This window comes from Passer domesticus, chromosome 5 (genome assembly GCF_036417665.1).
Source record: "Passer domesticus isolate bPasDom1 chromosome 5, bPasDom1.hap1, whole genome shotgun sequence".
Taxonomy (NCBI): domain Eukaryota; kingdom Metazoa; phylum Chordata; class Aves; order Passeriformes; family Passeridae; genus Passer; species Passer domesticus.
The window spans coordinates 49,080,371-49,104,848 of record NC_087478.1 but is presented as its reverse complement, the minus strand read 5'-3'; the positions used below and the strand labels follow the sequence as shown (position 1 = coordinate 49,104,848).

Sequence of the window (24,478 nt, the reverse complement as noted above, 5' to 3'; positions counted from 1 at the left end):
AGCCTTTCTGCCCTTGCTTAACCTCTAGCCTGGCTTCCACAGAAGCTGGACAGAAAGTGGTACCTGGGTAAAATTTATGGCAGGAATTGCTTTCATACTTGACCTGTTTCAATCAAGATGAAACAACTCAGGTCTGTGTTTCTGTTACACTCACTCCACTGTCATACTACAGCTGCCTATGTGCAAGTAAGATAGTTTATCCCTGCAGCATAGAAGCCAGAGGAATCAGTCTTTGTGAGCTGTAGATTAGAGATTTCCCACCTGCTGGGATAACATTATTCTGGCCCTTCAAGGCTTCCTTCAGGAAACAGAGGTGTTCCTGACTTGGTGTCCTTCTCTGGCCTAGTGTTGGAGGCTTTTGACTCAACTGGGTTTGGGCAGAGCCTGTGAGTGGCACAGAGCAGTGCCAGTCCCTGCTTGTGCACTTGCCAAGGCTGAGGCTAGACGTGTGAAGAGTGGCAATATGCCACTGTTCAGCACCTGAGTACAACTAGAGGATGACATGCCTGCCACAGTCTTGGTTACCTGGACACTGACACAGCTCAGGAGACAGGGTGGCCATACTCCTCCAGTGGGGAGCGTAGGCTGTGTTTAGGTTGCTGCATGGTGCTCACTGCCTTGAAATTCATCACAGTCTCATTAGCTGCCTTCCCACAACAATTTCAGGGCTGAAAGGACCCATGTCATTGAGCAATCCCATGCTGTGTCTGACACTTGTTTGGCCATAAGCAACTCTGAATGCCTTTGAGCCAATGTTGCTGGAAGTCTGCCTGTTGGTTCAGGTTCTTGAGCTGCTTTCTTGTCAGTTGGGGCAGTGTTGGGCAGCCTGGTTTTCTCAGAAGAGCTTCCTACAGAAGTAGTCTTCCTCTTGGTCACTTGTCACTCGCTGATGATCCAGCAGCAGTAGAACAGTCCTTCTAGAGGAGCATATCTGATCCTCAGGGATTGGGGTGGCAGGTAGCACACGCTCCTGCCTGGCACACCCTTTAAGTAGCAGGATCTGAGGCAGACCCCATAGTACTGCTTGCTGATGCAATTCAAATCTCTGTCACTACTCCTTTGGGTGTATCACAACTGTTCCAGGACAGCATGTCCAGCAATGGGACACAAACAGCATCAGGAAAACCTGTCTGATTCCTGTAGTGACTTAGAAAGATATACATCTACCTGGAAAAGGAGTACATTAATTACCCTGGGACTTCTTCTGGCAGCAAGCCTCCAGGCTCAGAACATGGAGGCATCCTGTCTAATACCCATAATTCCTCCTTTGTCCTGGCATTGTTCTGCAATGCAGAGGGGCAAGACACCTGTAAAGGATCATCCTTATATGTTCCTTGTCTCTTGAGCTTGGGTGCTATGCCAGGTGCAATAAGTCAGTTAGACAACTCTGGTAAGGCATCAGTCCAGGGATCTCACCCTCCCATCCCCTGGACTATTGTTCTTTAGGCTGGAAATAAATCTAGAAGTAGGAGGCTCCTGTATTGTGGTAGGAGGCTCCTGTATTGTGTTCCTATTATGCTGGCTGGAGTTAATTGACACCAGATTTTTCTTCCATTTCATAACATTCCCATGAAATGTTCTCTTTCCTTTTACCTTTCTGTTACCGCTACCAGGGCCTCCACTGCCTGGCTGTTCCTTGTATGACAGTGTGAGTTGTGCATCCCTGTCACCATCCAGCCTGCCAAGACCAGCTGTTACCCTGTCCTGTAGCACACAGCTGGCTGATACCTAGAGGCCTCGGTGTGGGCATGGTAAGAGACAAAAATAAAACCTATTAGAAAGAAGTGCAGCTGAAATTGCTCTCCAGCAAGACCTCACTTTCACTGTTGCCTGAGCCCACTGTCTGTCTGTCTGTCTCAGTAGGAGGAAAGGAGTGGGAGGTTCCACATCAGCGTTTCTCCATAGATCTGTAAACCCAACGCAAGCTGGTGCTGCAAAAAGCGCAGTTATTTTCACATCAGTCTGATGCTCAGCAACAGGAATGCTTTCACGACAAGACAGGAGGCTTGCCAGCAGGGGTGAACAGCTGAAGGTTGGAGAGTAGAATGGGAAGGTGTGGGGTGTCGTCCCAGCCGATATGAGTGAGCTCACAGGAATATGGGTTGATAAATGGCAGCTGCTTGGGGAAAGAGTGTGAAATCCTGTCCCTTTGCATATTCAAATCTTGCATTCCTCTGAGTTGTTCAACAAGACCCCTTCCCATGAGCTGAAAAGCTGGATTTATACCCACGGACAATTTTGGCTGTACTTTGGGTGTCAGCTTCTTTTACTAGACGTTGTTGACACTGCAGGGCCCTAACTGCTGCTGGCTCCCTGGGTGCAGCCAGCCACCCTGCAGCTGCAGCTCCCTGCTCCAGAGCTGTTTCTCATCACAGCTCATTCTTACTTAAGCCCACAGCTCCGCTCAGCAGCAGCTTGGTCACGCAAGCGTCTCTGCTCAGGAGAGCTTGGTTGCTGGCAAGCACAAGGCTGTGTCCTGGAGAGCAAATGGCACACAGTGTGGCCAACAGCCCTGCAGTCTGCATCCAAGTCACAGCTCTCTTTTGTGCATGCTTAATCAGCTCCTTCTGTGGCGGGCATTTTCTGTCATACTTCCAGGGGACCATGCCCTCCCCCAGTGCTCTGTAGTTTAATTACTGTAGATGTATGCTTTCCAGTTTGCACATTATCCTCCTTTCCAAAGCTGACGTATGCAGTACTCTTCATCCACTCCTGATGAACACCAGATACCCTGTTTGCTGCTTTACTCGTTGCTCCATCAGCTGCATCACTACAAGAGTCTCATCTACTTTTCAGAGCTATAGCACATTGGTTTTGCCTTTCCAAGTCAAAATGAAAAAGGATGTAATGTGTTCAGGCACTTCTGTAAAGCCCTTAGCAGCACTTGCAGGTACTTAAATCTCTATTGAAAGGAGCAGGATGGGGGAGACATCCACAGGCACCTGCAATCTATTCTGAGGGGTACAGCAATCCCAAACGCACGTGCAGTGCCCATTTCCAGACTCACATGGAGGGCAGTTATTGATCCAGTGGGTGAGCAGCCAGATTGCACTGGACAGTGCCCCTTCTCCTCTGCAGCTACACAGGGCTGGCCAGGCAGGGGGAAGGACAGCACCTGGGACTGTGCTTGCAGGATGCTGGGAAGCTGCACCAATGCAAACTTGATGATGTAATACTGGCAGCCTTCACCTTCATCCCAACTCATTCACTGGTGCCCGGCAGGTTTGCCCTCAAGGAGTGATGTTTCAACAGGAAGAGGCCACAGACAGCCAGAGCAGAGCAGCTGCCACACCACTGAGGCTGCCACCACAGCACATCCAGCTATCCCAGCCCTGGGAGAGCCAGGGCTGTGGTCACAAGTCCCACAGGCACAGACAGCAGTGAAGCTGGGCTTGGCACCCTGGTGCAATGCAGAGAGGGAGCTCACTGCGTTTCCCCAGGCAGAGCTGAAACCTGCCAGCTGGGCAAAGGCTGCTGGGGAGCTGGGGCCTGTCGGTGCTTGTCCTGGCTGCAGACAGAGGAGGACAGGGACCTGGTCCACCAGCAGCCAGGGTGAGATGCCGCCAGCAGTGGGAGCCCGGGGAGCCACCTGTGCACGGTGTGGGTGAGAGGCAGGCTTCCATCCAGGCACCCAGATTTTCTGTGATAACAGCTGGTGTGCCAGCCCTCTGCAAAATGTACAGGCAAAACTGTTTTGGTGGGTTATGGGAGGGACCCAGAGATGTATGGCAATCCCCCAGGGAGGAGCTGCCTTGAGAAGTCTCAGGATCCCTGTTCTCATCCCAAAACACTGCTTGCTCACCGGCCATGCTCCCTCCCCCTGACCAGGCCAGCTCTGACTCTCTTGTGCCACATGCTAAAGTCTGTGTTCCCACCGGCACTGCTGGTGCTGCTGAGGTCTGATCCATGGTATGACAGTGCTGGATGATTCTCTTTAGCAGACATCATGCTGTTTCTGGAACCATGCATGCACAAACCAGAAGACTGAACAGCACTGCATTAAAAAGGAAAGTCAGAAACAAAAGCAGTGCATTTCATGTTTCAGCCTCTTGGAGGGACCAAAGAGTATACTGCCTTTAGAAATACTACAGAAAGCTAAAAAAGATGTATGAGCTCAGCTGTGAAACATAACACATTTCTGCTTTCTGGCTTCTCCTGGGATTCACCCCTCCCTGCCCACTGCAGGTACCCACACCCTGGCACAGTTCTGGGGCTCTGCATGGCTGGGCTGAGCCACCCATCCTTGGGCACTCAGCACAGAGGGAGGCCCTGCAAACATATAGGGGTGTCATTCTATCTTTGGTAGACCTGTGCCAGGCCAAAAAAACCCAAAGGCCACAAACTTTTCCAAACTATGTGTGAGTCTGCCCTGAAAAAGGGAGAGCACATGCCCAGCAAATTAGGCCATCCCATCTGCAGCAGCTCTCACCCCCTGCCTAGAGAGTGCTCGTGGCACATTATTTGCCAAGAGCCTGCCTTTCTCAGGAAGTGTCCAGTCTCCCCATGAGAATATCACTCTGAGCCAGCTGTTACCCTCCTGCCTGAAGAGGGATGGTCAGCTCACAGCATGGCCAAGCATATTCCCACTTCTCTATGGGACAGCAGTGCAGAGCCCAGCACCTCAGTTTCGCTCTGAGGGGTAAAACCATCAGTGTCCCAAGTGAGATAAGATGCAGCCATGTGCTAGGCACAGCCTAACCTTTCTGCAGTGGGAAAGCAAGTTTCACAAAGGGGAAATGGCAGCTTGATGAGGAGCTGGTTGGCATCCAGGGTCAGTCCTTGAGACTGCTGCCCAGGCAGCAGCAGCTGCCTCTGGTGAGCTGACCAAAGTTTGGTGAGCTGACCAGCTGTGGTCAGTCATGCTCTTCACTCACATTGCATGCTTTCAAGAGGTTGAGCCCAGCATCTCTGAGGCTGACCTGACCAAACCTCATCAGCCCTGTGATTCCCAAGAATGGGTATGAGGGATTGGGTTTTCTCTGTCAGGGCTGCTCTGAGCAGAGCCAGGGATAAGAAGGAGATGGGAATGCAGCAGAGGTCCTGCATGAACCCCACCTCCTTCCCAGCCCATGAAACACATCACAAGGATGGTTCAGTATACACAGAGCTTGTAGCAAGGCTCAGCTGTGTCTCTTTTTGCCAGAGAGATTTCTGGAAAGTGCCAGGTGCTGCCTGTGGTTTCTCTGCCATGTGTGGGGTCTGTGCAGGGCTGGTGGAAGGAAAAGAGAGGATAGTGATGAAGCAATGGTGAGCTTGAAGGGAGGCCAACTGAGACACCCTGAGAAACAAAGCAAGTAATAAAATCCCAGAGAAAAACAGCACTCCGCACCCAGCCGGGCCCTCTCCTGGAGCTGCCAAAAAGGCATCCTTGGCTCAGAGGTAAGCAGTCATAAAATGCAGGGAGAGACTTCCCAGGGAGGGAAGGTTTTACCTGTCGAGCAAGTCCATGGGTACCCTCTCACACCAGCAGGGAGAGCTGAGCATGGCAGGCAATCATCCCGCAGCCCTGCAGGAGGAGAGGGGGAAACAGAGCCCTGTTTCTCTGTGCCACCCAAGCAGAGAGACCGGCTGGGTCTTTCTGAGAGGGGACCAGGCTCCAGGGAAGGTGGGGTGGGAACCTGTGCCGAGTGGGTGGGTTTCCAGCTTGGGAAGACTGAGTGGCCTGGCTGATTTTGACAGGCTTGATTGTATTTTTGCCCACCCTCTTCAGACCCAAACCTTCATGGCTGGAGAAGAGGTTCTGTCTACTGTTCCTCAGCAGCCAGCCCCACCAGACCTGATGGGTCCTTGTCCCAGCTACTGCTCTCCCTGCACCACTCATCCCTGCTCGTGGGCACAGGTCCTCATGGACTTGCTCAGCAGGTAAAACATCCCCTGCCCACAAAGCTGAGCTTGCACCCCCAGGGCAGATGAATAAAGCACCACGTGGGGCAAATCCCTGTTCTGCTCTCTGCTGTTTCTCCTTCCCTTTCCCCCAAATAAACGGGACACCACAAAGAGAGACAAATGCCTTTGTTTTCCAGGGAAGGACTGTCAGAATGGCATGTCTCCCTGCATCTTGTTAGGGGTTAGATAAGGCCCAAGAGCCATGGGGAGCTCTGTCACACAGCACAAGTCCTTGCTGACAGTACTATTGTTAAGAAGGGGTGCATTTTGGGAGGGCTGGGGCTTTTGCCCCCTGCTTATTTCTATCCAAGAAAGTCACAGCTCATGCCTGCTTGCCCAGGGAGACTGTCCTCCCTGACAGCTCTTATCCTGAACAGACAGCAGACTGGCAGCCACCAAGGGGTGTGGAGGCTGGCCCCCATTTCTGGACATCTCCACATGCTCCTGGGCTGGCAGGCACTTCATGGGGTGCCAAAACTGAGCTCTAAAAAAGTTGTCTTCTTTTGGGGCTGCCCAGCACCAAGTTCACAGTGCTCCAACCCAACATCTGCACCCAGCAGTGGCCCTTGGATTGCTCCTGCCAGCAGCAATCTCTCTCTGCTCCCAGCAGAGCCAATGAAACAAGTCCAGGATGCTCACCCTGCCTGGTATGGGGGATGCCTTGCCCAGAGCTTGGCTTAGGGCTAGGTCCTGCAAAGGTCCTGTCCCACCTGGGGCAAGGTTACAAAACAGCAGACCTTGTTGAGAACAGAGCTTTTCCTATAAGGTTACCTCCTTATCATGGGCTTGACCTGGGGACTTCTCTCATCTCCCATCTTCCCTTTAAATGGGAGGAGGTGGATTATATTACAAATTGAACCTGCCTGACTAAATATAGCCAGTGCAGAGACCAAGAGAACCCCCCTGGTTTTCCCCTGTTTGCTTTGTTGGGAACAGAAATAATGAATCCCAGCTGTTGCCTGCTTCTGGAGCAAATGCCTGAGGGCCTGGAGGCCAGTACCTCTGATATCCATTATTTTTGAAGACAATCCACCCTGTACAGGGAACCTTCTGGATGGTGCAGGGGCCCTTGGCTTCATGGTGTATCTGGTGAACCTGCTGTGGGCTGAACAGACAGCGTGGACATGCCTCACAGACTAGCTGCCTATGGGGAAGGGAGAGTATATCCAAAAACACCTGGCTGGCTGATGGACCCACCCTCACCTTCTGTGCTGGGTGAGAAGAGCAGGGTCCATGCTCATGTGAGCAGAGCTTGTCACCAAAGCACCAGCGTGTGGATGCTGCAAGTGAACATCAACCCTCTTCCCCCAGGTTCCCACTGTGACAAGGTGAATCAGAAGCTGATGTTACATCTCATCAATCCCCTTGCTCAATCTGTGATCCTTCTCTCTACCAAAACATCTCTCAACCAGCAGCCCACGGGCTAAATACGCTTCATAAAATCCTCAAAACTGTCCCACAGCAGTTGGCTGGCATGTCAAGATTTATCCCCCCAGCAAAAGTCAGGAGTTTGTCAGTGCTTGGCCTCCATGTCCATCACAAGAGCAAGACTACAATCCTGTAGAACAAAGCCATGTTGTTCATTGTGGCACTAAGTGCATCAACACGCTTCCTGCCTGTCTCACAAGTCACCCACTTGTACTGGGACATGAGCTGGTCCTTGGCCTTCTTCTGGAAAAATGACCTGATCTTTGTTTGGGAAAGGCTGAGGAGCCCAAGGAGCTTCTGCCCAGGAACACAGGGCAGGAGGGAGAGTATGTCTGTGCTGCCAGTGCTGGGAGTGTGAGAGCTCGTGCTCCTGACAAAATAACCTGCATTACCACCCCACCAGCTGCTGCTGTGAACCGGCCCCAGCTCAGGATGTGCAGGAGGGAACCGAGGAGATGCCCAGTGTGGATCCTACCTTTCGCATGAGGCGTGGACAGTTGACATTTGGACTGGGCTGAGCACCACAGGTCAGCTCTTCCCAGGTGCTGCAGGCTGGCAAAGCCCAGCTTGGGTGTTGGTGGGCTGCTTCAGCACCTGCTCTCTGCCCAGGGTGCAAGGGAAGCTGGAGAAGCCAGACGTGAGGGGGAGCAGGCCCTTGTGTGGGACACGATGAGGGGTGGATGTCCTTGGTGGCAGCAGCACAGATGGCTCTGCAAAGGGCTTCTTTGGAAGAATCCATTTGCAAAAACTCCCAAAAGAGCAACACAGCCTCATCACAGCAGTGATGTGTGTGTGCCCACCAGCCACAAGGGTGTCTGGGCCCCCTTGCAAGGGAGTGGGAACCAGCTGCGTGGCAGTGAATGACACATCCCAGTGCTTTCCACAGCCTCCAAACTGTGATAGCATCAGAAAGTGCCCTGCACTTTCTCCCCCCACCAATAGTGTAAGCCTCAGAGAAATGAGGGTGCCAAGCCCTGCTGAAACACCCTCCCATTTCAGCAGCTGATCCTGGCAGATAACAGACAGCCTACCAGGGTAATTGTTCCAGCTGGCTCTAGGGTGGCAGGCAGCAGCTGCCTAACAGAGCTCACTGACACCGAAATGTTTGGGGCACCGAGTGAAGGATGGCACATGTTACTGAAAAACCCCCAGGGGCGTTTTGGGGGACTCAGGGTCCCCAGTCAAGCCGTGGAGGACAGTCCCAGGCTGCAGCAGCTCTGTCCCTGCCAGAAGGGTGCATCCATGTTGGGGAATGATGAGCTGTGCCACCCACAGGACCCCCAGGGAGAGCAGCTGCATGGCTGCCCAACACAATTCTGTTTTCTCCAGCCCTTGCTGTCTGGTGGGGCCCCGTTCCCCTTTGGAAAGGCCAAGTTGGTCTTTTGCCTGCCTTGGCTTCTGTTCAGCTGTGTTGATGCCTTGTGGTCCCACGTGCTTTGGAGGCTCTCCAAGCACGAGATGTGCCCGTAATGCCAGCTCGTGGGCTGGCTGCAGATGAATGCATTTGCCAGAGTAGATGAAATGGCCCAAGCAGGGTTTGTCTCAGGGGGTAAAACCTGATGTGCTCAGGCTCCCTGCCGGTCTCACCTCCTGAGCATCTCTGCTGCTGTTTCTGACATGTGTGGAGACTAACATCACAGCCCACACCCTAGGTACCACTTCCCATACACACAAAAAAATACCAAACAGATGTTTTCAGGCTTCTTGTCATTCCTGGCAGTAAAGCCTGCTCACGGCAACCTTTTTCTTCAGGATTATCATTCCACACTGGTTTTTACACACATTGCTTGCTGAAAAATGGCATGCAGCTGAGTTTCGGTCTCAAGGGTGTTGGAGGAGGACGTGCCTGTGTTCCATGAACATACTTCTCCTGAGCACTGTTTGTTGGAAGACCTGAAACCAGCACCTGGGTTGCTGCAACATGTTCAAACACAGCATCCACTTACAATTTGCATATTAAGTACAGCAAACAAACTCTGCCTGGCGCATCTCAGAAGTCACTTTAACAAAAGGCAAAAAATGAGACAGCGAATATGCCTCAGCAGGTTGTTTCTAGGCTTGAAATAGGCTCAATAAATGGCAGGTTTCTAAGGCCACCTCAAGGACACCAATTTGGGTATTGCAGCAGCGCAGAGCCCGTGGCCACAGTCAAGCAATAGCCAGCAGCTCTCCTGCTCCAGCACACCTGTGACGAAACATCTGACCCTCATGCATGGAGCTACATTCCCTTGCCCTTGAACCTCCAGCACTAATGAGCAGCAAGGAATAATTCTCGGCATCATATTTTAGCACAATTATACCTTTCAGTCCTGCAGCAGTGGTGCGGGGCTCGTGTTGCAGGCCCTCTGGAAGTCATTAGCCAACATCCAGACAAGCAGTGGCAATGTTTTCCCCTCTATAGTCAGCATCTGCTGAGCTTGCGGCCCTGCTTTCAAAATTTGTCATTTCTTATAGGTTAGGTTTGAAGCCTTGCCTTCAGTGCCTGCACAACCTGAACAACACATGCTGCACCCCAACTCATTTTCACTTCTATCTTTACCTTTCCTTCTGTTTCTTTGATTTATTTGAAGAAAATTGGAAATTCATGCCACCAGTCAGAAGTTGATTTTGCACTTTTTTTAAATAAGAAAAATATTATCGGCTTCAAGGTCAGACTTGTATGAGGTCCCTAATTATACTTTGTTCACAGCAGAACTTAAGACTTGCTCCATTCACTGTCCAGCTCTCCCCAGTTTGCTATTCCCCTCCAGCTCAGCAGAAATTGCTAGGCTTTGTTTAACCAGTGTTTGTAGCTCTTGGAAATACTCTACATGCAGCAACGCCCTGGTCCAGGCTGTGTCATTGTGAGCAACCTCTCTGTGTCAAAACCAAGAACGTGCTTTCCTGAAGCGTTCCTCCTTGACTTGCCTTTGCTGTACTGCCCTGGGCCAAGCGTCCTTAAACTGAAGAGCAGATGGCCTGGAGCCCTCCCGATTAAAGATGTGCTAACGCCCACCCTCGCAGTCAGGTTCCTTCGCTCAAGGTAACCAAAGGCTTTTTTGCTGTGCTGTCACTATTTCCAGCATGGTCAGGTGAGGATCCTGCTGCCTGTCACCCCAGCAGACAGAGGAGTTAACCCTCACCAGAGGATGTCTCCTCACTGATCTCACACACCAGAACAGCTCGGGCCAACCACCTCCGTGGGCTGGCAACTGCTCTATGGTGCCCATGGCCACGACCCAGCACCGAGCTCCCTGCCAGCCTCCCTGGCCAGGTGCTGTGCCCATCCCACAGCCACAGGGATACCATCTCACTGGCACACCAGGAGCACTCCCTTCCCCACCAAGCGCTGCAAAGACCGCAGACTTTGCACCCCAAAAGGCAAGATGGAGCCCAGAGTGAGCAGCCAGAGGTGCAGGGGAGGAGGTGGGGAGCATGGATTTGGGAACCTCTTGGGATGCACTTAGAGGTGTGACTAACACATCCCAGCATCATTAGTGCAAGGAGTCATTCCTGCTTCCCCAAGCTGTAACATCAGGCTTGCCTGGATAAATCACTTGTCCAGGTACGCTTTGATAACATTTGCAGGATTATCTTCACCACTTGGGAACATATTTCCATACTGATTTAATGAAAGCAGAGATTCTGGAGTCAGCAGGAGTTGGAGCCTCACAGACGGCTCCTAATCCAGGAAATTGGATGTGGTTGGAAATGTTTCAGCAGTCAAAGCTTGGGAGATCCTGCTGTGGCTCATTCCTGATGTGAGGCTCTGTGTCCGCAACATAATAAATCTGCATTTAGCACACCTAATTCCTAGTTTAAAATACCACAGGCCACATAACACAAAGTGGCTGAACAGGTACAAAGGTTCTCTCCCAGTGGAAAGGTGTTGCAAATCACTGGAAGAGTAACTGCAGCCAAAACAGGCTTTTGCCAGCTGAAGAGCTCAGTGTACAAGCGAGCTTTGTTTCTCAGCCAGGCCCTTTCCCACTCCTCCTAGGCCATCACTCAGGATGCCCCATCTATTGCTGCACCCCTCACAAGAAGATCTGGGGTAGATCTTCCCTCTTTTGCCTCAGACACTTGCCTGACTGGGCTTCTCCTTTGGCAGCTGCCAAACCGCCTTGTTTAGAGCCACCCCTCGGCTCAGCCCAGTGTTCCAACTCAACCCCACAGCTTGCACTAGCTGTTCTCCAGCCCTCAGACCGCAGGACCAGTCTGGCTATGCTGAGCCACACCAGTGCCTATCAGCCAGACCAGAAGGCATGCTCTAAATCAAAGCTGCTCACAATGATGAAACTCTCTTTTAGCAATCACGTTTCCCTCTTCAGCCTAAGGTGTATTGCAGCTTGGAGGTTGGGAGGTGTGAGGATGTGCATGAGGGAGGCTGTGATCTCAAGAAAACGTGCCATCTCAGCATAGAGAGATCAGCCTGGGATCTTTGAGTGCCAGAGAGAGTGTAGGGAGAAGGCTGGGACCCTGACAGAAGAGCCACAAGGAGCACCATGAGCAGCCCTAGGGACAGACAGGGATGTGTGGTCCCTTGTATGGGAATGTCGGGTCACAGCCAGCACCGGGGGATGGGTTCAGGCCCCAAAGGCATTAAAGCTGGAGGACTGTCTGGGATTGCTTACAAGGGCAATTTGCACTTTCCAAGGAGAGTGAGCAGATTGTGCAAGGAAAGGCTAGCGAGAGGTTAGCCAGTTGCTCCCAGGAGGCAGGGGACTGAAGCACAGGCCACACTGGAGGTGCCCACATCAGGACCTGAGTGGGGTGCCTACACCTAGCATAGTACATGCTTGGTGGGGTCTTTGCTGTGATGCCTGGGCTTGAACATCTGTGTGAATTGTCTGTGAATTTGGTCTGTCCTCATCATGGCAGCTGGCTCTTCTACACCTGCTTTTCCTGGCTCCATCCTGTCCAGGACACAACCCCAGTTTGCAGAAAGCAGGTGCAGATGCAAACACCACCTGCCTCACCCTCATAGCCAGAGGTGAGGCACTGCTGAAGTCATATCCCACAGTCATCACTCCTCTCTCCACACTCACGGCTCCCTCTGGCCAAGAGTTTGGCATGGACAAGAGCACTGTTTGAAGCAAGAGCATCACATCCACTCACTCCCTTTGGACTGAGCAAAGACCTTTGCTCCCCAAGTTACAATGCAGATCAGTGACTCTGCCTCTAATATAAAGCTGGGATTTAAAATGTTATGCAGGAGAGCTCTTCTGGTGAGGAGAGGCAGGAATGGTGGAGGAGAAGAGCCCTGTCCCAGTGTAGACCTCCCACACAAGCCCATGACACTGAAGTTTGTTGTAATCTGTCCCCATCTTCCTCATCTGCATCCTCTGCAGATCAAATGGGCTGCTAAAGTGCTGGCACATCCCCTGGCTGGCCACTGCACACTGATAAGGAAGGAGGGGACAGGCGGTGAAGACTGCCAGCTTTAGCCAGTCTGGATCTACCCTTCTCAACCCACAGTGGCTCTTCCTACACCACATTGCTCCTGAAAATCACAGGCAAGCACCTCTCTGTCTCCAATGTGTCAGTACACCTGGGGACACCATCCCTGCCTGCTGTGACACCAGGGTGAGCAGGGACCTTTCCTCCCCTCAGTTCAGCCATCCCTTGTGAGGTTGCTGATGCTGCAGCTTTAGAGTTTGTCGTCTCATCCTGATGTCTCCAACAGGAAGGCCAATGTGACATTGTCCTGATGGTGGTGGCCCATGGCCTTCAGGCAATGGGGCATCCCATGGCCCCCTTGCCTGTGGTATTAGCCTGTTGTGCTAATGCCATTTAATTCAAGGTTTCATGAAAGCCAGTGGAGACACCTGGACTTCTAGCAGACAAATACAGGCTGCCCGAGGTAGACTCAAGCCTGAAACCTGAATTTCCTTGATGTGAATAGCTCTTTAAGCACCTTCTCTGGAATGGTAGTCCCTCCTTCATTATCACCTCTTAGCCATTAGCTGGTCTCTAATCTCCCCAGCAGCATTTGGAGGAAGGTCCCTGGACAGACATAACTCAAGGACTTGGTGGCTGCTAAGGCTTGGTCACAGTGCCAGAAATGCTGCAGAAAACACAGAACTTACCTCATAGCTTTTAAAAGGCCCCCTCCACCTCCATCTCCAACAGAGCAAATATTTACACATTTCCCTTCCCCATCCAACACTCCCTACCAGTCCAGCCCCCTAGACCATGGCTCCAGCAGCAGCTCAAGTACTTGGAGAGATGCCTGGGGTTTAGTCTCACAAAACCTTGGATTTGAAAGGAATTGATTTAATAACACACACATCCCAAGTAGAGGGAGGCTGACTCTACTTTTTCTCCTCCTCGTATGGAGCACTTCTCGTCCTGCACGACATGATCCCTTGATCAGGCTCAGGACTGACCCCCGAGGCAACTGACCAGAAGGAGAAAGGGGAACAGGCATGTCAGAGCAGACAAGACCACTTTGGCCTTTACTCTAGTCCCCTTGTGTCGTGGAGTGACCAGCAACCTGGCCAAAGTCTGGAGCCCGTTCCTGCCCTCTCCATCAGGCAGGCAAGAGGGTCTTCCTGCTACCTCTGCTGGCATTGATGGCATCACCTGGAAATACTCAGCAGTGCCATCCTCAGGGGTGATCCTAGAGGGGGTAACAGGGCTGGGGACTCTCACATCCTCAGCAGAGAGGGAACTGATGGGCCTCACAGTCGTGGAAGAAAAAATTGTTTCAGAGAGTTTCAGTTCTGGGCCTCTTAAGGAAATCACAGAGCGTCTTGTGATTTAGAGACAAATATGCAAGACAAGGAGAGCTCTAAGCCACAGGCTTGGCACACTGCCTGAATTTTTCCCCTCTTCTTTCAGTGTAATTACAGTTGAGCCATGTAGTAATTGGGTAACTTTTTCCAAAGGAATCCTTTCACCCAGTGAATCATACTTGCCACAAAGAGAACACAGAGGCAGATAAAAGACATATAGATCCTAAGGTTTATTGTGATAGAAACATTTTGCTCCCATCCCCTTCTTCCTCAGACCCCTAGCTGTGTTCAGGGTAGAAGCAAGAGCCAGGCACAGCACTTTCCCAGATAATTTCTTCCCAGCCTTCCAAGGTGGCTTCCTCCTGGCTTACTCTGCCCTGCAGCCAAAATGAACTGTACAGTTTTGAAGGTGCCTGTGGGTTCTGTAGAAAAAGGGCTGTTTTCCCTCCTTTGGTTCCCATACCTACAAAAGTGGGTGGTAAAGGCTGGGCAGCTGGGCAGTCTCTGGGGGCAGAAAGGATTCACAGTGCAGCTGGGTGACTCTGGATGCAGCTTCAGTCCTCTGTTACTGGGGTTTCACCTGGTCTGCAAAGAGTTTCTGAGGCGCTACGTGTGATCAGTGACATTTCTTCTACTCCTGATTTAACTAGAGCTGAAGAGCCCCACCCTCCCTACAGACCCTTCCCGCCGAGTCTCGATCCATATGACCATTTTCCATGTGGGATAAAAACCTTGGAAAATAAAACATTCATTGTAAAACTATTTTCCATTGGATTCATGGCCACACACAGCTGGATCTCCTCCTGGAGCGGCCCACAGCCTGCTTGGACGGGTTGTGCTCAGCATCCCCGAGAGGAGGCTGGGTGAGTGTGGGAGGAGGCAGCTCTGTCTAATAGACCCTCCCTCCTCCCAAAACCAACCCCTGCCACCCGTCCCATTGGTGCATGGGGTGGAGAAGGGCTGGGACAGCTCAGCTCTCCATCTATTTAAAGGCAAGGGTGGGGCTGTAGGAGCTACTTGCCTGGGACCCCTGCACCTCGGTGGAGAGGAGCGCTACCCTGCAGAGCAGCACCATGTCTTGCGTGAGTAGGGAAAGGGACGGGCACCCTTGCTGGAGGTGGGATTGTGTTGGCTGGGTGTGAGGGTGCTTGTGCTAGCCTGGGTGCCTGCTACTGCTGAGGGATGATCCCTGCTGCATCCACTACAGAGGGCTGGCTGCTATTTTGTGCTCTGGCAGCAGTGGGTTTTTGTTCCTGTAGGATGCCTTTGGGGCAGTACGTGTGGGAATGCTCGCTGGGTTGAGCCCTAAGCTGGGGTAACCTGTTCTACTGCAGCTCTCCTCTGCAGAAGCTGCTGCAGTAACATTTATTGCTGTCTGAGCATCTTCTCTGGGCAGCCTTGACGCTTGCTTTCTCTGAAGTTTTCATGAGTCACTGAGTTGTTATTCTTCTCTTTCTTGGAAGGAATGTGCCTTACAGAAGTGTTCTGTGAATGTCAAGGACTACCTTCAAATACCTTAAGAAGTTAGAGAGGTTATCTTAAGGGAGGGTATCAAGAGTATGGGGCCAGGCTCTTAACGGAGTTGCCCAGCAACTCTGGGAAGGGGCATGGGACACAAACTGAAACAAATGGAGTTATAGTTGAGTATGAGGAAAAACTTCCTCACTGTGAGAGTGACAGAGCACTGGAACAGGTTGCCCAGAGAGGTTGTGGAGTCTGCTGCTCAGGAGGTATTCAAAAGCCACCTGGACATGACACTGCAACCTGCTCTACATGAACCTGCTTTAGTAGGGGGGTTGGATGTCCAAGATCCCTTCCCAGCTGTTCTGCTAGGGAGATGCTTGTGTTAGAAGAGTGATTACACTTCTTTGACTTGCCTTTCATTAGGCTGAGAGTGATTAAGCAGGGACTGTCCCAAAAGCAAGCTTATTTTTTAAGGTGGGATAGGAAAAGATTTTCAGTGTTCTTGAGGTCTTGGCTCTGCTGTGATGAAAAATGAGTAAATATGGGTTTGCCAGGATGCTTTGGTCCTCCTAGAGAGAAGGTGGGGGACAGGTGTCTCTGTGGAGCAGAAGAATGTTCTTGCAAATACCAAGCCTACATAAAAAAAAAGCTGAAGCTGTTGGGAGATGGGAAGCAAGGTGTCTGAGCCCTTGGACCTGGGCAAGGCTTGAAGTTCAAACATGAGCTAGGGGAAGGGAGTGGAGTCTCCATCCCTGCCATCCATCCCAGACAGATTTGTGTGGGATGACACAAGCCCTGCCAGGCACATGGGTGTGTTTGGGATGGGGTGGGTGTGATTGGAGTGTGCAGGTGCTTACACTTCACTGCTGTGAAATACAGATATGTTGATGAGAGCAGCAGGAGAAAGATTAGGAAATCAAGCTCTAATCAAATGTACCATGTGATTGGGGTAACTTCTCTGGGATGTCCTTGGTACAATGCCCTAAGGCAAGGGAGCTTCCCTGTTTCTCCACGGGTCCAAAGCAAAGCATGTCTTGTAAGGCAGCAGGGAAAGCTGCCAAGGCAGAACAAGTGATCCAGCAGGTACTGAGCCAATGTCTCTGCTTCCCTGTTCCCCAGGGACCAGTGTGCACCAACCTGGGTCTCAAGCCTGGCCAGCGCCTCACTGTCAAGGGGAAAATTGCACCAAATGCCAAGAGGTGAGTTGTGCTGTGCTGCCCGGGCACGGCCAGGGCACCGCTCTGAGGGGTCTGCAAAAGGTGGTGGCAAAAGGACTCTGTCTCTTGGTAGAAGAGGAGAAGGGGTTAAGAGCAGCAGTGCTTCCAGTGAGTCATCACCTAATGCACATTGCAGACAGTACTGCCAAGGGGATAAGCCAAAGCAGATGTGAAGTTCCAACTGCACACGCTGGCAGTGACCACATCCTTCTAGTGAGGGCTAAAGGAAATGGAAGCTGTGTCTATACTGAGATTTGGTTTGAGACCATCTGCTCCACCACATCCTCTCCCCTGCACGAAGGTGGCCAGGAGTAGGGACATTTATGGTGCCCCAGTGGATTTGGTGCTCTCACATGGTGGTGGGGAAAAAAGAAAGGTGGAGAGCAGGCAGGTGGGCTGAAGTGGAAATGTAGCCCTAAATGTGCAGGGATTGGGGTGGCTCAGGAAGCCTCTGCAGCAGCCCCCAGCCCCTGTGCCTTTTGCAAGTAAGTTGGGGCCTGTAGTTCCTGCTGCACCAGAACTAGCGGTGTTCCAGGAAACATGTCCCAGCTCTTCCCAGTGCCTTTGAAGTTTGATACTGTCTGAGTGAAACCTCCCAGGCTTTCTCTTGCCAAATAATATGCCTCTTCTCATCTTCGTGAGAGGCCTGAAGGCAAGGTGGACACTAGGCTAGGAAACTTCCTCCCACTACTGTTGCAGATACTTTGGGATAGCTAATGACATGGTAATTATTTCAGCTGCCTGCAGGATGGGGAGAAGGCAGTGGCTGTCAGGCAGGATGCAGCACTAGCTAACTGTTCAGGACTGAGGAAATCTATGGAAAGCAACTGACTCCTTGGGAATTGAATTGGGTGTATAACTCTGTTCAGGGCCCTGTGTATGATCCATTCTCTTGTTAAAAGCTTTGAGGAAGTGGTGTCTCTCCCCGGGACGGCACTCTGGAGCCTATCACCCCAGAAAAGTGCCCCTTACTGCCACAACACCATTTTTTTAGGGAAGCTGTATAATTTAGCAAAGGGTTTCTCTTAGGTTACCCTCAGCTGGACTTGAAGAAACAGACCCAGGGATGCTCATGGTAATAAGAAACATGCTACCACAGTATTGATTTTTTTTTTTTTTTAGCTGTATTGATGCCTGCTTTTTTTTTCTCTGCAGCTTTGTGATGAATCTGGGCAAGGATGCTACCCTCCTTGGACTTCACTTCAATCCCCGTTTCGATGCTCATGGCGATGTGAACACCATCGTGTGCAACTCCAAGAAGGTGGAAGAGTGGGGTGCAGAGCACAGGGAGGCTGTCTTTCCTTTCCAGAAGGGGGGCACAGCAGAGGTGAGGCATGCATATATTTATATATATACACACTCTCTGTACATGCTCTGGTGAAGGGAGGGTTTGGCACAGGACACCCAGCTGCAAGGGCTGTCTCAGGGCTGTCTGTTCAGTCGGTGGCTGGCTTCTCCTGCTTGGCCAGTGCCACGACTCAGGGCTCTGAGCTCTGATGGAGGGTGGGGATAAATGTTTAAGCTCCATCTGGCTCAAAGACGTTGCTATTGAACAGAGCAGAGAATGGGCATCTCTTGGGAGACCAGAATAACACTCCTGCTGTTGATGAACAGGTTATTCTACTGAGCTTGTTCACTCTGTGAAGCAGAGAGTGGCACAGCAGTGCTGCGGAGGCTCAAGGAAACTTTCTCTAACTTTTCCATTTGCCTTGCAGATCACTTTTAGTGTCAACCAAAATGATGTGACAGTCCACCTGCCAGGCCACCAGTTCACGTTCCCTAACCGGCTTAACCTCTCTGTCTTTGACTACTTTGATACACAAGGGGACTTCACACTCCAGTCCCTCAGCTGGGAATAACTTCCTCTGACACCTCCATCTCAAAGATACAGAAAAAACAATCAATAAATAAGAGTTTTGGTGTACTAAGTCTCAAAATCTAATCTGTTTAATATTGCGAGTCCTCATGGGTTGGGCACCTTGCTGGGAGTGGGTGGGGAGGGGTAGCCAGAGTTGCTTGAGTACCATAAAGTGATGCAATTGTCCCAGCCTTGGTCCTTGAAAGTCATGGATGGAGAAGAGGATGAAGGTTAAAAGCCTGGGAACACAGAAGGTTAAAGTCCAAGGAGAGTTGCAGCAGGAGGCATTGGGGCTAATTGTCACTCAGGGGAGAGTAAAAGCATCCTTTAAGTGAGGTCACAAGCTGTTGAGGTCTAGGCTGACACCTTACACTGCCTGAACAAATTAACTCTACCTAAACTAAGCACTCCTGGCTGACATCAAGACAGCATTGAGTGGCTGTGCTAGCTGAGCCTAGTGGGGCATGAAGTGAGGGGAAAGTCCTCCACTGTGCTAGTTTTGGCTGCAGCCTTCTGTAGAGGCTGTTCCTACTCCTATGTGTGCTTGGGACCTCTTACTGCTGCATGGAGACAGTAGAAAAGCTGCCTTGCTGGGTGTGGCAGAGCATGTGGAGAGTTCCTCATCCAAATCCTTTCTTCAGTAACTGCAGGAGCACAAAGTGTTGTGCTGTGGCACAGGAAGGCAGTAATGTGGAGGTGTCTGGTTGTATTCTGCCCCTTGTGCTTTGCCTGTTCCATCCAGAGCTGAGGGAGGCAGCAATGTCCAGCTGAAGTGTGGGATGCTAAGGATGTGTGCTCTATGCTTTTGTTCCCCTTTTACTTGGCCCACATGAACCCGAGCACTTCTCAGTCTAAACTGAGGCTACACTCTGTGTTATGAATAGAAAGTTATCTATTTTTTTTTTTAGGTTACAGAGTTAAAAACAAGTCAGACCAGTTGCTGTAAGTTAGTTTCACTGTTAAAAGAGGAGTTCTTCAATTACCTGTTAATGGCTGGTGCTTAACCATTGTCCCCCTGATTCTGGCCGCTTGCCAGGGAGGGACACCCGCATCCTCCCAAGTACCAGAAGGATAGGAGTGACATCAGAGCCAGTATGCAGATGAGAAATACATTGCGCCCCGAATTTTTACCGTTTTCCCAGGAAAACCCCTAAAATTACGAGCCAACAAGTGACCTAAGTGATGTCTAAGGATGGGAGCATAGTCCCGTACCTGCTTGGATCCTTTTTCTAACCTGAAAAGATGTTGATTAAAGAGACGCCCCGGGGTGTTAGACAAAAAAGCAGGAAGCTGCTACTCTCCCGTGGTGAGGACTGAATCCCCAGCGCTGCCTGCAGACCAGCAGACAAAGCTGCATCACCCTCCTTCTCCGTGCCACGCCTGGGAGCAGCGGCGGGTCGATTTCTCCCCACCTGAGCTGATTCTTCTTAATAAAGGCATTAAAAAGGAGAAAGATCTCCTGCCCATTTATTTCACTCTGGGAGTCTGGGGCAGTCAGGCATGTTTGATGTTGCTGCATAGCTGCCTCAGGGTCTCTCTCAGTCTGATGCTGCCTTGGTGCTCCTGCTGAGCATACTGTGCCTGGTGGGTGGAGGAAAGGTGGGCTCTGCCCCATCCACAGTGCACAGCAGTTACCAGGTCGGTCTGGGATGAAAGGCTTGGCCACAAGCAACACAAAGCACTAACAATTTGATGTACTACAGCATTCCCTGCAGGCCTGCCTGGGCTAATTCCTCACATTAAGCAGTCTCCAGAGCAGCTGGAGAACAGGGACTTTCCCTGAAGCAGCTGTACCTGTCACTCTTATTTCATAATTCATGAGGCTCTGCCAGGTCCTGCGTACCCATGCAGCGAGAGGCTGGGCTGCTAGGAATTGTGAGTCTGAGCAGGAAGCTTACCAGATGCAATGAGAGCTTAGCAGAAAGGTAGGGGCACTTGGGGTGTACAAGCAACCTGAGGCTCTGCAGCTGGATCTCTCTTGAAGTCTTGTGTTGCCGCTTTGGATGATCACATCACACTCTTTTTAGGGCTACACCTACAATTGTAAACATGACATCTAGCATTGCCACCCTGCACATTGGCATGGCAGGAGACAGCATAGCTTGGGGACTCTGCCCATGGCCTGATAAGGATGAAGCCATCCTTCCTGGAGAAGAGAGGTTCAGCGTATGGAAATGAATCAGGCTGGATGGTCTCAAGGCAGGAGACCTGGCTCAGTTTGCACAGTGGTGTAGACACACTCTGGCAGACTGAGGTACATTTGGTAGGCCAGAGAATTGGGTATTTCCCTCAACCACAGCAGGGCCGAGGTGCTGGTGAGGGTGCCATGAACTGTCATGATGGACATAGAGGAGAGCTCTCTCCTTGCAGCTTCCTCTGCTGGGCTGATCTTGAAAGCTGAGCAAGTGTACTGGACTGCCTGGGCTAGGGAATCTCACAATGCCTCTTAATTGCACTTAGCAATCTTTCTTTAGATTCTTCTAAGATTTTTCTGTGATGGTTTCTTGAAGAGAGCTCAGTGGTAGCTTTACCACAGCAATATGAACCTTAGTGAGGTCTCCTGCTAGCGTGGCTGTTTCTTGCAGTGACTCACTGTTCTTGTGAAATCTATGACTCACTGTTGTCCTGACTTTGTTATGGCTTGGCCCGTTGCTAGCAAGGAGATGAGGGGTGGCAAAGGTTCCCCAGATGTATAATTTAGACATATCGAAGCTGACTGCTCCCTTCCACCCACTCCCCAGCCTTGTGCAAGGTGGAGGCTGGTGTGTGAGAGCTGAAGGACCTAAGGACGGAGTCAGGATCCCTGAGACAAGCACTCTGCTTGCCCAGCTGAGCAGGATGAGCAGCCACGCAAAGGGGAAAGCACTGCAACAGCATTGATGGAAAACACTGCATGCTGGCACAGAAGGCGACACACTTTTATTTCTCAAGATGACCCCAGCTGAAGGTCGGATGCCCCCAGCTTGCTCACTGCCCACTTTCCCTCACAGACCCCGAGAACTCCCTGAAAGCCGGGGGGATGCTGTGCCTTCCCACAGCCTGCCGAGAGGGTGCTGCAGGCCGCGCCTCGCCCGTCCCAGCGCGGCCACGGCGCCGGCGGTAGCTGCTGGCAAGCAGGGTGTACAGGAAGGGGTTGACACAGCTGTTGCCGTAGGCCAGGCAGCTGACACCGAAGTTAAGGTAGGCCTGGGCAGTGGGGCCGATGCCCAGCCCCTCTCCCTGGTACAGCCCGGCCAGCTGCCAGGCCCAGAAGGGGAGGAAGCAGGCCCAGTAGGCCACCACGATGGCGGAGATCCTGGAGAGGAGCCGCCGCGCAGGGGCCCGGCCGGCCACCGGCAGCCCCCGGCGCCAGGCCGAGGACTGGTACGCCCGGGCCAGGCGGGTGTAGACGATGCCCAGCACGGCGCCGGGTGCCAGGACGCTGGTGGCGAACAGCACCGTCAGGTAGAGCCGGAAAGCCGATGGCGTCCAGGTGGGGACGCAGATGCGCTTTTGGGGGCCGTCCCCCTGCCGCAGCTGAGTCATCGCCATCATGGGGGCCGTGAGCAGGAGCGAGAGGAGCCAGAGGATGGCGCTGGCCAGTCTGCGGCAGGCGTTGCCGGCCCGCCGGGCCCGCAGAGGCTTGGCCACCGCCCAGTACCTCTCCAGGCTCATGGCGGTCAGGAGGAAGATGCTGGCGTGCATGGTGAGGAGGTCCAGGCTGAGCAAAAGCCTGCAACCCACATCCCCAAAGAACCAGTCGTGGGCAAAGTAGGTGCAAACCACAAAGGGGATGGTGGAAAGGTACAGGAGGTCAGCCAGGGCAAGGTTGATCATGTAGACCCCCAAGGGGCCTGCTGAGCAGCCTGCCACCCTGCCAGAGGCCACTGCCACTGTGTAGATGTTCCCCACCATCCCAGTGAGGCACATGACCAGCAGCACTGCGCCCAGCGGCCCTGTGACCAGGCTGTCCCCTCCCAGGACATTGCTGTCATCACCCCCACCATTGCTTTCCTCCAAGAAACTGCCACCCTTGGGATCCTCTCTAGGACTTGGGCTGATGAGAGAAGTGTTGTAAGACATCTTTGGGTAAGTTAAGCAAGAGCAAATCAAGCTGTCAGAGACCTGCTCCTTCCTCCTCCCTTCCGCCCTCGCTGTAAGGGACACGTCTATCCTTAACAGCAAAACAGCCAAGGGAAGAATGGGGAGAGTTCATCAGACATAGACAGGGTGCTCCAGAGCAGTCTGTTCCTCACCTCCAACTGTCCAGTCCATTTTGCTGATGTTGTCCATCACAAGCTCTGCCCGGTTGTTTTCCTTAACCATGAAAGAGCCAAGAAAGGGACACTGCCTTTTCCTTCAAGACCAATACATGCAAGGTAACCTCTGCCAGCCCGGAGGAAATGTCTCTTTTCTTCGCTAGCCTTGTTGCTTCTCCAGAGTTTGCTGGGCCCACAGAAACAGTAGAAGAACAAGTAGATTTCTGCTCCCAAGTCTGTCAGCTCAGCTCAGACAGACTTTGGAGAGGTGGGCCAGGCCCCGCTGAACCAACCCCTGAGAGCTGCCTTGACCACTGCATGGAGGAATGTGCCTGGCTCACAGCTTCACACACCAGTGTGAATACAGTTCCAAATTTATACTGGGCCACTAGCTGAGGAGCCCCCCTGGCTCCCTCCTCTTTCTGGCAGACATGCTTTCTTCCCCCACATCTTTATCCTGCTCTGTCTTCCTCCTTGTTCTTGTTTCCCTTTCTTTTTCCCATTTCTCCTTTTACAGATGTCCTCGTTTGAGACAGGAGACAACTGAAAGACAAGACTCCACAATATGGCAGGGAGGGAAAGCATCATGCTGTGGCTTTAGAGGGGAAACAAGGGCCAGCCCTGGAAGTGCAATAGGCAGGGAGCAACCACACAGCTCTCCCCAGCCAAGCCAGACTGAAAGAACCTGTCCCCTGCTCCCTCCCAAGGACTTCAGGGCCCTTTGAGGTTTGGGTGTTGTGGATGCAGTCCCCAGTTTGCAAGCAGGCCCACCAGATGGTAGCACCTCTCAAGTTTTCTGTCCTGGCCCTTTTCCACCTTTGCCCTCAAGTCAGCAGCAAGCTCCCAGAGACTCAAAGGACTGGATATTTTAGACTCGGTTTTTCCTTCCTCTCCACAAAGACCATTCTCCTCCTCTAAGCTTTTCCCCTCCTTCCCTCGAAGCCCCGGGCAGCTGCCTGGCCTCAGAGCGGGGAGCAGAAGCCATTGCAGAGGCACCACCGCCTTCTAGCGAGCCACCATGGCACAACAGCCGTGCCCGATGCTCCCGGCCCTTCCCTCGCTGTAGGAAGACACGGTGGGACAGGATTTGCGGAGCAGACACAGCTGTGCCATACTACAGGCACTCTGCTCTTAGTTCAGGGTTTCAGGCTGCTCCAGCCACACTCCTTTGCATCATCAGTGTATGAGCTTCATTGCGGCTGAGTCAAATGCCTCTGCTCATATCCAGCAGTGGTAATTCAACAGCAAACGGGAGGAGGAGGAGGCACCCCATCAGTACTCCCCACACTGTGCAATGACCTTTGGTTTTCAGGAAAATCATGCTCCAAACTAGAAGAGATCAGCAAAATGCAGTGAAAATATACTTTTAGGTGGATATTTCCATTGCACCATGGTGGCAGGGTGAGTGATGCTTCTACTCATCCAGAAAGTTGATGCTCCCAACAGATTGTGGTGGTCATGGCACAGAGTGGGGTCCCCAGAGAAGCAGAGGGGTGCTGTGAATCTGCCCATTTGGCTCTGATGGGAATAATCACAGTCCACATGCCCCAGGAAATACAATGAACAGCTATGGCTTTTTGTTTGATCGTCTGTACTTTTTTCTAAGAAACCACCTCATACCTCAGCAGTTAACATGTCAGCTAATTTAGGAAGTTAAAATAAATTACAATG

General features: G+C 51.9%; 2 protein-coding genes across 2 annotated transcripts; one reads left to right on the top strand and one right to left on the bottom strand.

The window, feature by feature from the left end:
• Positions 1 to 14,973: 14,973 nt before the first annotated feature.
• LGALS1 (galectin 1) lies at positions 14,974 to 18,635 on the top strand. Its single transcript, XM_064420289.1, has 4 exons — positions 14,974 to 15,112; positions 16,614 to 16,693; positions 17,867 to 18,038; positions 18,427 to 18,635. Exons 1-4 carry the CDS (start codon positions 15,104 to 15,106, stop codon positions 18,568 to 18,570), a joined length of 405 nt encoding a protein of 134 aa, XP_064276359.1. The 5' UTR covers positions 14,974 to 15,103; the 3' UTR covers positions 18,571 to 18,635.
• Positions 18,636 to 21,491: 2,856 nt separating this feature from the next.
• Positions 21,492 to 23,845, bottom strand: LOC135300631 (urotensin-2 receptor-like). The gene has a single exon (XM_064420287.1). The coding sequence runs from the start codon at positions 22,629 to 22,631 to the stop codon at positions 21,537 to 21,539; it is 1,095 nt and encodes a 364-aa protein (XP_064276357.1). The 5' UTR covers positions 22,632 to 23,845; the 3' UTR covers positions 21,492 to 21,536.
• Between the last annotated feature and the right edge of the window lie 633 nt (positions 23,846 to 24,478).

Coding starts and splice junctions, on each gene's coding strand:
- LGALS1 (XM_064420289.1), top strand. Junction 16,694..17,866: donor ATTGCACCAAATGCCAAGAG/GTGAGTTGTGCT, acceptor TTTTCTCTGCAG/CTTTGTGATGAATCTGGGCA. Junction 18,039..18,426: donor AGAAGGGGGGCACAGCAGAG/GTGAGGCATGCA, acceptor TTTGCCTTGCAG/ATCACTTTTAGTGTCAACCA.
- LOC135300631 (XM_064420287.1), bottom strand. CDS start 22,631: ATGTCTTACAACACTTCTCTCATCAGCCCAAGTCCTAGAGAGGATCCC.